The sequence below is a fragment of the Parasteatoda tepidariorum genome, chromosome 3 (genome assembly GCF_043381705.1).
Source record: "Parasteatoda tepidariorum isolate YZ-2023 chromosome 3, CAS_Ptep_4.0, whole genome shotgun sequence".
NCBI lineage: Eukaryota > Metazoa > Arthropoda > Arachnida > Araneae > Theridiidae > Parasteatoda > Parasteatoda tepidariorum.
The window spans coordinates 25078196-25094568 of record NC_092206.1 but is presented as its reverse complement, the minus strand read 5'-3'; the positions used below and the strand labels follow the sequence as shown (position 1 = coordinate 25094568).

Genomic DNA, 16373 nt, shown 5'->3' with positions numbered 1-16373 from the left:
AAACTGGAAACTACTGGCATTCAAATGCTTGGCGTGTTCTGCTTCAATGTTTGGCATGTTCTGGTTAGTTTTTTCAAGTTCTTCAGCTGTTCCTTAGGGAAATTTTGATTTTTATTTGCTGCTAAGAAAATGGCGTCCGTCATGGCCGAGGATTTTGATGGGACTAAATGAAAACGTGATAAATTAATGTCTGATATTTACAGGCTCCCGATCGAGGGCGTACTCGAGCGTTGCGATCGCGAATTTGTTATACGTTAAGTATTTAATTATTAAGAAGAAAGATTTGATTAATGGTATGCAATAATGCATTCCCAGATTCTTTATACAAATATTACAGATTGTGTCATTATCTTCAAGTTTAATATGCTATTTTTTTAAACTTCGATAGTTGTTTACTAATTTCGGTTTTTTCAGTTGCTTTGCCCTCAGTATGAACTTATCAACTCTCTAATTTTCGCATTTTATAGCTGTTTTTCGAAGGCTCCGTCGTGATAGGAATGATGCAAATAATATGCTATTTTTTAAACTGCTGTGAGTTTGCAATTGTTTGTCATGGCTATTAGGTCAAGTTTAGCCTATCTAAAGCCAGCGCTGTCTACTCTTAATTTGAAGAAGGCGCCAAACGTCAATATGGAAAAAAGCCACAGTTTTGTGAAAATGAAAAGCGTTTGTGGTCTAATTTTTTTAATATTTAAAAATTTATTCCTATGCTGCATTACTTGGACTCATAAACATTTTTAAAAACTGCGAATAAGGCAGTGATTTTTAAAAACGTTTAATAACTTTTAAAATATTTAAGTTATTTTTCTGTTCTAAAGCCCCAATAATTCTTCACGGCAAGATTATATATATAGTTTAAAATCATCGCATTGCTTCAAGTCTAAGGCACGTAAACTATAACTTTTTTATTTTCCTTGGTGACAGAGCTTTGTCACTGTTGCCGTTAGCATTAAAAACATAAAGGGTTTCAAATACGTAACCCAAGAATTGCAATTCTTATCGAAATTCCGAAATTGAAGTAAAATGAAATTCAATTTCAACCGTCAAAAATTATTCATTTAAACTTTACTATCAAGCCCATTTCAAATATTTTGACACTCCAGGAAAATTTTCTGGCTTGCCAAATTTTGCAACTTGGTTATGGTATTAACATGTTACATGTAAGAGATTATAAGTCAAAGAATAATATGACATGACCCAGTCCGAAGAGACTTAGAGATTATTCATACGTATGTTCGAGACTTTCCTTCAAAAGGTGTCATTATCTTTAAGGTTTATATGCTGTTTTGTAACTTTGAATTGCTGTTAACTAATTTCAGTTTTTATGGTGATTAGCCCTCAGTATGAACTTTGCTGTTACTTCCGTAATTCATCAGCCCGAAGCTATTTCTTTATAATGTGTTTATGCCATAAACTTTGACCTGTTAAGGTGAAAAAAATGCAAATTAAATACATAACTTGCTGTTTAGAAACATACTTTCAATTCCAATTCTTGATTTTTTTAAATGAGGCATTATATCACGTGACGTTTGTTCTATCAGAGTCTATTATGTTTTTACTTTTTGTATGTTTCTTTTTACAAAATAGTTCGGAGTCGTGATGTGGGGTTATTAAGTCTCGCTCAAAACGAACTGTAACGTGCACATAACTTATTATTTTTAATGAAATATGCAAAAATGTGGTTACGCAGAAGTTGGTTACGTAACATAAAAATCGATACCAAACACCTTTTTTTCTTCTTTTTAAATCAACACCAAGTTTACTCTTTTCGAAATTCTGCTACTGTAAGAAAGCTTCGAATGGAGCCAAATAAAGTTCAGACGATATTTATAGAATGGCGATATGGTAAATTGAAAACTGAAATATTGCAAATGTGCTTTAAATCGAATTAAATATGGAAATATAAGTGTAAAACAAAATTCTACACGGACTAATTTAAATCGAAAAAAAAATTTAAATAAATCGATTGTAAAACTAGTCAAACTAAATCAAATATCTATTACAAAAATAAAAATAAATTGGAAAAAAAATTAAATTGATTGTCAGAATTCTTCTGTGAAGATGTTTTGAATCAAGTTAAATAAGAAAAAGACCAATTTTTTAAAAGACAATATTTTCCTTCAATGATTTATTAAAATTGTATTAAAATCGTTTAAATATAAGAACTGGTAATTTCAGTTGGTACATATTGCTCTAATTTTTATGATCACAGTTGTGAGTTAGAAATCACAAAAAATTTCAACAGTTTGCTACATATGCTCAATACATATTAAGATGAAAAGAATAAAAAGGATTTCGATAATTGAAAAGCACTATCCCCAAAAATTGTTATGTTATGTTACGTTACGTTATATTATATTAGTCGTGAATTTTTTTAGAATTTTATTGCACCATATTTATTTTTCGCCAAAGACTTGAAAATTTAAAGTTTTTCTTTTTAAAAAAAAATGCAAATTCATCAAAATTTTAAAATTTTTAAGATAAAAACAAATTATTTTTGAAAATTTGTGTATTGAATAATAATAATTTTCAAAGAATTTAATAATTTTCATTTTTTGTGTTGTAGTTCAAGGAATATGGAAGTTTGTAGTAAGGCTATTTTACAACGCCTTAACCAAATAAAATTGGCCAATGTTTAAATGAATTATTAAAAAGAATTATAAATGTTTTAAACTAACATTTTTAGAAAATATTTTTTTTTCTTCAAATAATTTATGTGTAACAGTTAACTGTATTTCTAAATAAAATACGTTAAACTGAGACTTGGATATCAAAGAATATGGTTTTTGATATTACGAATCGTATCGTACTTATTGCATGGTTAAAATTCATGGAGACGTTTTGTAAGAATATTTGACAATACTGTAAAAAATCAAAATTTATTAATCTTTTAATTCTTTATTGAAAATAAATTATTATTAAATTTTTTTAATTAACATTGGAAGAAAATTTTTTATTTTAATCTAATAACCTAACTTCTAATAACCTGGCAAAATTACCGTACTCTATGGTAGTGACATTTCTGAAACCAAAATCTACTGTATTTAAAGCATTCATATGTGAATTTTTCCGTTCATATGTTAATAGTTAACCGGAAATTGTGGTTTCCAAATTTATTACCACCTATTTTGTAAAAGCTACAGAACTGTAAAATAAATTTAACCGAATAAAATGTTTTTATGCCATGCTCTAAAATTACCTAATTTTACCTCATTTATGAAATTTTATCACACACTATAAAGCCTTATTTTATTGCTAGTTTTACTAAAATAATTACCAAAGCGACTCGGTAAAAATTACCTAGATGTTTTGCATTCCCATGGAGCCAGAAACGCGGTAAATTTAACAATATTCTGGCTGTTGTGACCTTACTTTATTTCTCTGTATATAATCTTTAAAAAAGATATGCGATTCAAGCGAATGAGTTAAATAGGTGATTTCTCATCCACTTAATCTTGAGTCTCAGAAGACTATAACTCTCATCATTCAGAAATAGAGCTATTCAATTTTTTGCAACAAAACCTTCATTTTTATAAAAACAAAGACAATTCTTTTTTTAAAAAATATTCTGAATTTTTCAATTTACTTGACCTTGCGTATGGAGTCTCCATTAATGCATAAATAACCAATAACTTTTGCCCTTTCTCACGCATATTTTTGTCACGATCATTGGTTGTTAAGAAGTCAGTATCTGCTTATTTCTCTGTCACTGTTACTCAGTACCTTGAAGAAATCGTGACCGACGATTGTATGAGAATAGGCATGAAGTTGCCTCAGCAAAAGCATCTTAATTGAAAAATTTCATTGTCAATAAACTGTTTATTTGTCGTGATGTGTTGATATATGCACTAGTAAAATTGTTGAAATAAACAAAAGACATTATAAAAGCATCCTTGATATTTGTGTTAAGGATTATTGTCAAAATTGTCACGATTACCGTCAAAGAGTTTTCCACAAAGTCAAGGTGTCGTAAAATTGTTTAGTTATTTTATGTTGAATATTTGAGGTTGAATATGAATTTTGAATATAAATTTGTATATCTATCGTTTCATTTCATTTCGCAGCAAGCGTTGAACAGCCGACTCAACTCTGAGTTTACGACTGTTATTGTTCAGCTCCATAGCCTTGTAATTATGAACGCAGACCAGAAGATTGATTTTCATAAAACATTTTTTTCCAATTTAAGACCATTTTTATGCCAAGTTTATCTCAAAGATGATATTTTATATTATTTTATAACCGTCGTTTAACAGCCGACGCAATTTGTTTGGATTTACGACTTCTAATGATCAACTCCGCAGCCTTGTAATTTTAAACCCAATCCAGAAGACAAGGGAGGGAGCTCCTCGATCATGCATTGGGACAAATTAGCGTTCGTGGAGGACTTCTTGTCATTTTTATCACGCTAGAAACTCTGAACTGTGTGAACTCCAAATTGTGTGAAACGAACTTGATTATAGATTATACTTTTTTGGAGTTTAAATATACTGTCATATACCGAATATTTGCAACTGGAAAAAATACTTTGTACATTTGTTTTAAATTTCGTTGACCATTTTCGTAGATCAATTTTAATTTTATTTTTATAACCGTCGTTGAGCAGCCGACCCAATTCTTGGGTTTACGACTATATGTTGAACCCAGAGCCCTGTAATTTTGAACCCAATCCAGAATACAAGGCAACTCCCGGATCAAGTATTGGGAAAAATTTTCCTTCATGGGGGACTTTTTGATGGAACCAACCCGCATTTCGTTGCATGGAGACGAAATCCACGAAAACCTCTCACGGTTAGACTGGCAGCAAGGGGACTCCGTCTATCATTGAAGATATTGCATGTCATTACTGTGATCAGGGCGAGTCGGCCGCAGAATTCCTGCGAACCGTTGGGATCCGAACCTACGGCATCTCATTGACAGACGGACGCTCTATCCCCTGAGCCTACACGACTCTATATCTATCGTTCGTAATTTTTTCTCTGTATAATTTTCTCTCCGAAATGTTTTAAATTCTTTTTCCCAACATGCTAATGTTCTCAGAATTCGGTCAACTGTTCAATGCCGCTTATAAAATAAAATAAACAAATGTTGGAATTTAAATCAAGAAATGTAAACAAATGGAAGTACTGTACAGCAAAGTATATAGAAAAAATAAACATTTAAAGTTTTTATTATTGCCCTAACTTTAATATTTATTGCTTATAATATATACAAATATATTCTATTTTGATACTAAATCGACAAATGATATTTATCGCGATCACCATTATAACCGATTAAAAAAATATTTATGGCTATCATATTTCATTGATCTAAATTGTATTTCTACCTTTCAATGAAATACTGAAATATGAGAAAATAACCTTGTTTACAGGAAAACAAAGGACACGGTCATAGTCACTCTCACCTTCCAGATGAACTTCCTACTCTGATGTCGGTCAAGACGAAATCTGAAACACAATTGGTTCGTATCGATTTATTTCTTTTTATTTTCGATTTTTTTCCCCTCACTCTTTCATGGTTTACGCAAATAATATAAAAAAGCATTTTTATGAAATGTTTCAGTAGTATGTAATAATATTTATAGTATTAAAAGCATACTATCATGTACAAAACTTTAATTTTGATACATATTATAAACTTACCTAGCTTTTCGATTTCCTGCACAATCTCTTTTTAAATAATTAAAATTACAACATGAAAGCAAGAAATATTAGCAGAATATTTTCAATTTAGCTAAGTACTTAACTCGTACACAACAGATTTTCTCAAACTGTGCTCCACATAGCACTTAGTACATCGTACATTTCCAAGTACATTCAGAATAGGAAGGGTTATTTGAAATTACATTTTTCAATTAAAAATAATTTTTTGTGTAAAAATAAGAATTATTTTTTTTTCACCCCTGATGTGTAATAAAAAATCATGTATCAATTGTGTATCACCGTTTCGGCGTAACACTGACTGTGTAAGTAGACGGCCAGCTTTTAATGTGTCAGTTTCGCATCCGGTAATTGTCAAAACAAATTAGGACCACTGTCCATACACTGTAAAATATTCCGGATCAAATAACGGCTTAAAGTACCGGCACTTTGGGTGCAACAGCCGTAAAATTTATTTTACCTTGAAATCGTTATGGTGTATCATATTTACATTACGCTACGACACATTTACATAACGGTATGTGTCAGATTTTTTTCCTGCAGGTAAAAATGGATTTTATGGTAAAAAGTCTAGTCAACTTGACTGCCGGTATTTTTTACTTAAAAAATAAAATAAGAAATTATAGATCTTCAATACTTACCTTAATTTATTTTCATCTTTTTTTTATGTATGTTTTGTTGTTGCAATGGGAAATTTTCGTTCAAAAATAATTTTTTGAAAATGGTGAAATATAATGTCCACAAGCTCAAGAAGCGAAAAAACCTAGAACATAATGCTATTTTGTTATTCAATTTATTAAACTCAGTATTTAACGACATGAAATTTAATGTTTCGTGTCTAATTTTTAACTTCAAAGGTACTCTATAACTAAAGAAGACTGAGAACCTCTGCGTTGTAATACAACTGATAAGTTTATTTATGTATGTTTTTGAGTTATTTATGTGTCACTGTGTTCAGAATATTTATAAACATTAATGATAAATTTGAAAATGAGTAGCAATATATCAATTTTGCTATTAAATTTAGTTATAACATCATGGAAAATCTGTATATTTGACTATATCTATACATATATCTATCTATCTATTTATATATATATATATATATATATATATATATATATATATATATATATATATATATATATATATATATATATATATATATATATATATATATATATATATATATATATATATATATATATATATATATATATATATATNCAGGGGTCTGTTTAGAAGAAATTTGGGTCCGTTAACGGACCCTTCACAAAATATCTTTTCATAAAAAAGAACCCTTCACAAAATATTTTAACTTAAAAACGGACCCTTCACAAAATAATTTATCTTTTAATCGGACCCTTCACAAATTTATCTTCATTATTGTTTTGTTAATCGAATAAACCCTTCCTGGGAAGGGCGGGGTAAAGAAAGACAAATGTAAACGAAGTTTTGTCTTTGTCAGACACTTCTTCCTTTATTCGTCCGAAATGAATATTCTGGTTTCAGCAGTATAGGCTAAATACCAAATATTTGTATGTTGCATCTCTAATTTAGTAGCAGCAATTGCTGTTTATTTTTTTAAAATTTAATTTCTTTAATTATAATTTTACAGTGTTGATCATAATCTTGTATGTCTTTACAATTTAAAAACTCCTTGAAAAAGTTTTTTTGCAATAACAGGACCCTATTTGCACAAATTCACAAAAGCAAGACCCTGGTTGAAAGAATGTGACTTAACGTTTATTTTATATTCACAAATTGCGAGTAATTTTTTCACAATTTTACAATAACCTTCCACAAAATGTCTTGACAGACCCCTGGTAATAATAAAAACCACATTTAAGTTAGATCGGACAATAAAACTGGTTTGATATGTTTCACTCCCCTTTCCTCACCAGCAATTCGTCAGAAATAATATAAAACAGAATATTACTGATAGTTAAAAATATAACACTTATTTTTTTTTTTTGGAGATACCCGACAACGGCAAACACGATTCCTCAAATAATAAAAACATTTTCATCAATATTCGCACACACACCTATAAATTTCATTTCTGCTCTCTGTAGAAATTTCTGCATCAAATTACACTAAAAAGTACTGGCACTCAGGGTGCCGGTACTTTTTAACGTGAAATGTACGGAATATGTTACAGAACAAAATATTTGGTACCGGAATATGTTACAGAACAAAATATTTGGTATACTGTAATTTTTATTCTAATAATTACCGCAAATAAATAAATAAATATTACTGTAAAAATTGCAGTAAAATATTTCATGGTCAAAACGGATTTTACGATAAAAATGGGATTTTACTTTATAATGGATTTTATGGATTATGCTTTCAAAGTGCCGGTACTTTATACTGGAATTCGATCCGGAATTTTTTTTATTGTGCAGTTTGGTGAAGACCCTTCACCAAACCATTCACAGTTTCCGAATTTGGTGAAGACCAGATTCTCAGTTTCCTTGAATTTGATGCATGTTCAAAGCAAATAACAAAACATTTTAAATTTTTTGAATTTTTCAGGCTGTTTCCAGAGACCAGTCAAACTCTTCTCTTGATACAGAAATTGTAGAAGTTGAAGCCATGAAGAAACCTCCTAATTTGATGGTAAACAAGCCCATATTTTTAGGTAAGTTGTAATTAGAAATTTTCAGGTATGACAAGAGAATTTTAAGCTCGCTTTTATTGAAGGATTATGAGAAAACTTTTGAGTAGTTTAATATCATAAGAAAATAAAATTTCTGTTTTCGTATTTAATTTGTTATTAATGTAAAGTATTTTGATTGAATTATGTTCAATGAAGTTAAACCCAAATTGCAAATTAAAAAGTATTTCAATGAAACTATTATTTTCTATTTGCTTTAATCGGAAAGAAAAGTTACTATACGAAACAAGTAATATACACCGAGGAGCCATTACATTATGACCACCCTCCATCTATAACAATGGGCTCGCCCAGGTTTTCATGGTTTCTCGCCCAGGAACAATGTTTCCATGGGGCACGTTAGGACCCATAATCCTCATAGAACAATCCCTGACGTCTGTAAGCTACTTGAACATAGTTGCAGACCAGGTTCACCCATTCATGGCAACAGTTTTTCCTGCTAGAGATGGTGTTTACCAACAGGATAATGCACCATGTCATAAGGGTCGAATCGTCATGGATTGGTTCGAGGAACACTCCAGTGACTTTCAAGTCATGGCTTGGCCCCCAAATTCACCTGACCTTAAGCCAATAGAGCATTTGTGGTCCTACTTGGAAAACCAAATTCGTGCTGCCACGCTATCCCCTCGCAATGAGCGGGAATTGCAGGACCAGTTGGTGAGCGCTTGGTACCAGATACCTCAGACTACCTATCAGCACCTTGTGGAATCAATGCCACGGCGGGTGCTAGCAGTTTTGAGGGCTAAAGATGGTCCTACTTGTTATTAGCTGGGTGATCGTAATGTAATGGCTCCTCGGTGTATATAAAAAAAAAATTAAAAGTCAATTTTCATTTTAGTTAAGAAAATTTTTGTTTTAGTTACTTTTTATTAAATAATTAAGTTTTTTTACTGCCATATAAAACTAAAATTAATTAATTAAATTTAATTAATGTATTAATATCTGAAGAAACTGTAATAAACATCAAGTGTCATAAACTGCAAGTTTAAAAAAATGTATTTGAATTTGAGTGGATGGATATAAAGTGTTTTATTACCGATTGAAAATGTGAACAAGATCTATAAATAAATATTGGGAGAGTGTGAACTAATAGTAGGAATTGAAAAAAGAAAAGAAAAAAAGTGCGTGGTATTAGTATACAAGTATAAATTTGGTGACGTGAACGACACGTCACCAAATTTATACTTTTTATACGCATTGAATTTATCTGACGCATCGAATATAAAATAATTAAAATACAACTAGAAGGCTTCGCCCCCTGCTCGCTGGCGCTCGCCAACCCCCGGAACTGCTTTCGCAGTTCATTTCGGATTGCTTCGCAATCCGATGCTCGCTTTGCTCGCTCATTGGATGCGTTCTTAACGTCTAGCTTTTGTATACTTTTTTGAACACTGAAGTTCCGAAAACTTTTCACTGTAGAAAATTCTAAACCTGTGCATTTCAATATTAATTGCAAACAGTTCACATATTTTTCTTAATCACACTATTCTAAATTTCAGTTGTTGAGAAAAGTAACTGTTGTAAGTTTTGTTTTAAAGTCTTTCCCACCAGAGGGCTAAAACCATGAGTTGTAAGACAATATGAAATAATACTGAGCACCGAATGTAAAGCATCGGCTTCGATTAAGATCATTTTGTGAGAATTTTTTTCATAATTCAGTGAGAATTCACTCGATTAGACATATGATGCTCACTACGTGCTCTTGCGCACCGAAGCCTATCAATTAAAACGTATTAGCGTTTTATATAACATGGATTAGCCATATGATGCTCACTACGTGCTCTTGCGCGCCGAATCCAATCAATTAAAAATGAAAACTGTTGCCAGCGCGAGAAAAGAAATATCATCGGTTTTATTGATACATACGTACAATATAAGATAGTTAATAAGATAGTTTATTTATAATATAATATAAGATAGTTAATAAGATAGTTAATTTATAATACAATAGTTATTTAATAATGCAATAAGAGGTTTCGTTATGAATTATTATGCATAAATTATTATTCTTTTTAATGCATTATTGTTATGTATTGTTAGTGGTATAGGCGTTTCAAGCAAATGACTGTAGTTTTTATTTTCACTAGGTTTAACATCCTTTGCTATAGTAGTGACTATAGGGGACTCTATACACAACTTTGGTGATGGTTTAGCCATTGGAGCTGCATTTTCTACTGGAGTTAGAGGTGGGCTTTCCACTGCAATAGCTGTACTATTTCACGAACTTCCCCATGAGTTTGGTAAGATTTAAATAATATTTATAAGATTGATTTAAACGTTGAGCCGTGTTGGCTCAGGGGATAGAGCGTTCACCTCTTAATGAGGTAACCCGGGTTCGAATCTCAGTGATGGCTGGTCGAAATGAATTCTGCACCCCTCGGGAGAGTTTATAAGTCTTAAAAGTCTGTCGGCCACTGGATATTAACAGAAAATTTAAATTTTCAGGTCTCCTATTTTTCTTATTTTCACTAATTCGCAAGATGAGTTTACTTTTTCTCAATTTCACAGAAACAAGACCTTTTACAAAAAATCCGAAGAATCCTGATAACCGTAAAATTTTTAAAAAATATTTGCAATTTTCAAAGAGTTGAGTTTCGGAAAATTACTCTTTTTATTTTATTATTGTTCTTGGTAGTATTTTTTTCCCATTTCTTTTTTATTGTTATTTTTCTCTTTGATATCCCTGGAACTATTTTTGAAAGTTGTTTCAACTGCAAATAAAAAAAAAAGAAAGTTTATTAAGAAAGTAAGTCGCTTAGTTTTTCAACATATCCAGAGTTCATTAGGAGTCAGTTTCTGTATTTAATCAGTTTGTTTGAAATGCTTATTAAAATATCAAATTTCCTAGTCAAATTAATTTAAAACGTGACTCACATTTCAAACCATTATAAATGCTGGCCACGTTTTTCAGCGCAGTTATAAATAAGGAAAATTTTTGATCAAAACCTTAAAATAATGAAGCCACGTGTTTTCAACTTTTTAATGATGTTCATTTTAAGTTTATATTTTGCTGATTTCTTTTGTTTTTCTTTTACTGTATTTTATAATTAGACTGGATTTATGGCATTGTTAGATTCATGACATTTTAAAGGGAAATTTTATTTTGGTTTAAGCTTTGGTTTTATGAGGCTTTAATGAAAAGTTTTAGGTTTCACTGAAATTTGAAAAATATAAATTTGTTTTCCTGTCTATATTAGAATTGATGAGATTAAAGAATTTACATGAATTATTTTTTAAGCGTAAATGAAATTTCAATTTTAATGTCTTTATTTCTTGTCCTATTTCTGAACATTTTTTTTTTTCCTTTTTACATTATAGTTACGCAACATTCAGTCAAGGTAGGGTTCTTAAAAAGTTCAAGAAGTATTAAAACTTATATCCTCTAAAATAAAGAGTATCCCAATATGCACGCAATTGTTGCGAAAAAATAGACAGTGTGGATCATTTGAAGTTCACTAAGAATGGATTGCTAGACAGTACAACAATGCGTTTTTTTAAATATTATCTTTAGTTATAATTTTTAAGGTAAGTTTTATGCCAATAACTAGCCTACAACCATCCACGCTTTGAAAGAATCGCTGTATAATATCATCTGTACGAATTAAATGGTTTTGTTAAGATACCCCTTAAACCATTAGACTGAATGTTAACTCGGGAAAATATGCGACTAATAGTTATTAGGTAATATAAAAGCTCCGTTTTCTCTTCCTGTTTTTTTTAAAAATCTTTACACATTGTAAATCTGATAAACTAAGAGACATTGATTTAAATGTTTTAGTCTAATTTCAAATTAAGTCAAAGGTATTATAATTGTTTAGCTGGAAAAAGAAGGTCTAACTGTCCAAGCAAGTCTAATTAAATTGATTTATACTGACAGACAATAAATTTAAACATAGTACAATGAAAAAATTACGGTAAAAAGTAGGCACTTTGGGTGCATCATCCGAAAAATCCATTTTTACCGTAAAATATTATACTGTAATTTTTACAGNAAAATGACGATAAGTCAGATTTATTTTTGTTCCGTAGCCGTAGTATGTGAAAGTGTGACAGGAAAAAATTAAATTTAAGGTAAAAAGTACAGCCACCTTCGGTAGTTCTTGTTATTGTAATTTGACCCGGGATTTTTTACAGTGTATAAATGTACAATTCTATGCAGTATTTTAAGCGTATATTAAAAACTACTGTCGAAGAAGATTTTGAACATATCTTCAAAATTACTAATTTTTATTACAGGTGACTTCGTTGTTCTGTTATCAACTGGTTTATCGTTTTCAAAAGCTTTATGGATCAACTTCTTGAGTAGTTTAACCTGCTTCGCTGGACTTTACATTGGCATTTTAATTGGCGATAATGAAGATGCCCGGAAATGGGTTATGGTAGTAACAGCAGGCACATTTTTATACGTTGCTCTTGGTGAAATGGTAAGGCATAATTTAATTCAATCTTATTTTTAAAACTATCAGTTAATTATACAATCGACGTAAATATTTTTTTATGTATTTTCATATTAAAATTTATCTATTGCAATAGATAAAAAAAAATATTTGAAGGAAGTCTCACGTTTTGTTTTTTAATTGTTTTACTTATCTTTTTCCACTTTATCACTTCTCTCTTTTAAAATACCAATGGATTAGTAACATTCACTTCAGTATCCTTATAGTTTTGAATCTAGCTCACGAGACAAGATACCGAGTATTGAATTGAAGCAATATTGCTTTTGTGGAGGACTTCTTTAATGTTATCAAATTCACTTGCATTCATACTTGTAGTTTTGAATCTAGCTCATGAGACAAGACACAAAGTATTGAAGCAATAATGCTTTTGTGGAGGACTTCTTTAATGTTATCAAATTCACTTGCATTCAAACTACATGGAAGTGGAATCATCTCTGAGCGGTGATTGAACTTTGTCCGTCAAATTGAACTTTGAACTTTGTCCAGCGATTAAACTTAGTCCGTCAGTGTGAGAATAGTTTAGTTCATCCATGTGTGGCTATTACTCTATATTAAATTATTTAAGAGACGGGATTTTTTTTATATTAAATAATATGAAAAAATAGATAAGTAAATAAATTTATACAAGTTTTTCTTTTAAATCAATAGCGTAATTGCACACGTTATCATTAACTTTTTGTCATCTAATGTGCAAAATTTTCATGCCAGATTGATACAAATTAATAGGTTCTTGAAGAAAATAAAATTGATTTTTGATTGTTTTACGTTAAGTAAAGCAGTCAAAAGTCAAAACTTTACTAATCCGCTAAACTAGTTTTTCATTCTCCGGCTATAGCCAAAATTTTTACTTGAACCAACTGTCAGGAGCAAACCGTCAGTTACTTTTTAAATCTGTATACAGTTCGAAATACTAGTTAACGAAAATGGACACAGCACTAAATTCGTGTTTAAGGCCGTTTAAATATTAAACCCTTCCTCTTGTTTGGTGCTAATATAATCTTTAAACAGCCCCTTTACGAAAATGGACAAAACTCAAAATGCGTGTCTACGAAAATTGAGTTTATCTTTTTCAATTTTTCAAACTTCTCTTATGAATATTATTCTTTTTTTAAAGAATAAACTAATGAATTCAAATAAATTCGTAATGTGATATCATCCATTTTAGTAATTCACTTGGTACATTTTATTAAATTGACTTTTTTTTTTAACAGACTTTAAAAGTGTTAACTTTAAAGGTTTTGCTTTTACGTAGTTGCTATGGGCACTATAAGTTTATAATAAAGACAGTAAGAAGTTTAGAGTTTTAAAACTCACTTTATCGTTAAGAGTTCTGAATACGAAGACACAGTCTGAAAAGTTTCAGCCACCCTGACTCAGAATCTCCCACCTAATGATTATTTTTAGTGTTCAAGTAATCACGCAACTTCTCGTTTAGTTGTTAAATTTGGTTTAAAACTGAAATGATCATTTTTTGCTGTACTCACTTTCGTAAATATGCCTTTAAGCTGTGTCCAGATTTCAAAACTCACCCACGAAATGTGAGTTATCCTGGCCTCATGGTTGGTTTTAGCTGTCTGACTTCACTATCGGTAAAATATGTAGGTTTCTTAGTTAAAAAGCGAGATAATCTTGGGATGATAATAATCTTTGAGATAAGAGCTGTAATGGCTCAGGGAATAGAGAGTTTTGAAAATTTTAAGTATTGTGTTCCTAGAGTTGATATATATATATATATATGTGTGTGTGTGTGTGTGTGTGGTCATTTTTGTTTTAAAAAAAAATCCTGGAATTTCATACTTTTAGTACTGTTGTGCCTGCTGTAATTATATTCTGGGTTACAAATATTCTATATTTTCCTTGTGAAATTGTTTCCTTTTATTAACTTTGCACCCCTACTGAAGATGCGACATCAATATCTCTTCTGATTGTTACTATTTATTTTCTTTGTAATGTTTGTTTGCATTTAGTTTATTTCTAAGTAGCACTGTTTTCTGGATTTCATATTTAATATTCTACCTATTTGTTAAACTCTAATTTGAAAATTTTGAATAAGTTGGCTTATGTGATTGAACTGTTGCGCGCACTTCGAACTTTGGGAGTGTCCCCGGATGACCCCTTACGGGGGCTGGGTTAAGCTAGTTATATTAGTAGTCGTAAACCCAAAGAATTAGGTCGGCTATAAAATAATATAAAATAAAATCTTTGAGATTATCTTGGCATAAAAATGAACTTGAATTGGAAAATGGAAATCAATTTTGCAGATAGTACACGTGAATTATTTGTGAGTACTGTAATTTTGATCATACAAACAAATTTGATACATTCATCATCCATTGCTGAAGATGAATAAGTGTTCTTTTTAAATGTTTAATCAATGCATTCATTTGTTCATTCGCCTTTTTTAAACATAGAAAATGTATTTGTTTTTAAAATGTACAAAATAAATTCTTTTCAAATTTTTACATATTATAAACAATTTTTTTCTTCATCTTTTAGCTTCCAGACTTGCGTGAGCACCATGGTGGATCAAAGATAAAAATGTTACTTGTCAAAAACTTGGGAATTTTGGCTGGTATAGTTCTCATGTTTTTGATATCAATCTATGAATCAAAATTGGTGTGATAAAAACTAAATATTTTCGTCATCTTTTACAACGAAATGATTGAAAAATTGTCTGCCATAAAGAGTCTTCCAAAAATGAAATTCACAGTTGTATTCTCTGCATTTTACTTTGAAGTAAAATATTTTGCTCCAACATGCATTTCGTAGCATGGCATGAGATTCATTTACTGCCGAGCATGAATCATGTCTAAAAGTGTAGTAATTTTTGCACCTGGATGCAAAAAGTTGCCTTATTACATGTCAGAGTTGATTTTTAAAGTAGTTTTTATCTCAATAATTATTGTTTTTTCGTATATTGTATTGTCTTGAGAAACCGTGTTTTGTGAAAAGAATAATGTGATAATTTAAAAACTTATTAGTAAGATTTGATTGTTGTTGTTGTTGAAATGAAAAAGCTGACAACCAGGTTAGATATTTTTTAAGCATACAGAATAGTTATCAATTTACAGAGATGGCAACTTATACTGATTGTTCTTTTTCTACGATTTCTAACTATGGAGTTAAGTTTTCAAAACAGCAGTTAAGTTCGGTTTGACAATTTCGTTTAATGTTTAAAAAAAAAATTTTATTGAAAAAAATTTTTGACAATACGAGATAAATACTTATATGATTGCGCATGGAAAAAAAAAACTAATTCATAATACAACTAATGTTTCACAATTCATTTCAGAACAATCTTCGTGCAAGTAGACATCTCTGCAATGATATTATTTTTTTAACAGATAAAGTTGTGTTTATAGATGTCAGTATTGTAAATGGTGCATAAAAAGCAAATAGGTAAAATTGAAAGTATTTATTGTCTAACATGTAAATAAAATGTTACTAAAATTGAGCAATTCATATTTTCCCTTAATCCTGTTTTTCTCTAGTAATAAGTGAAATTTCTACAAGTCATTCTAAATTAGTACTTCGACCACTTTTTAATTTAAGACAATTACCAATTTACAATTTTTA

At 30.2% G+C, this 16373-nt stretch overlaps 1 protein-coding gene across 1 annotated transcript in view; it reads left to right on the top strand.

Annotated features, from left to right (window-relative positions):
- LOC107446210 (zinc transporter ZIP10) overlaps window positions 1-16049 on the top strand; it is an 88479-nt gene extending 72430 nt beyond the window's left edge. Inside the window, exons 9-13 of the mRNA XM_043040418.2 lie at window positions 5372-5461; window positions 8199-8304; window positions 10428-10580; window positions 12577-12764; window positions 15294-16049. Of these exons, the coding sequence (XP_042896352.1) occupies window positions 5372-5461; window positions 8199-8304; window positions 10428-10580; window positions 12577-12764; window positions 15294-15419 (663 nt within the window). The 3' untranslated portion in view covers window positions 15420-16049. The remainder of the gene's footprint in view (window positions 1-5371; window positions 5462-8198; window positions 8305-10427; window positions 10581-12576; window positions 12765-15293) is intronic.
- Window positions 16050-16373: the final 324 nt, after the last annotated feature.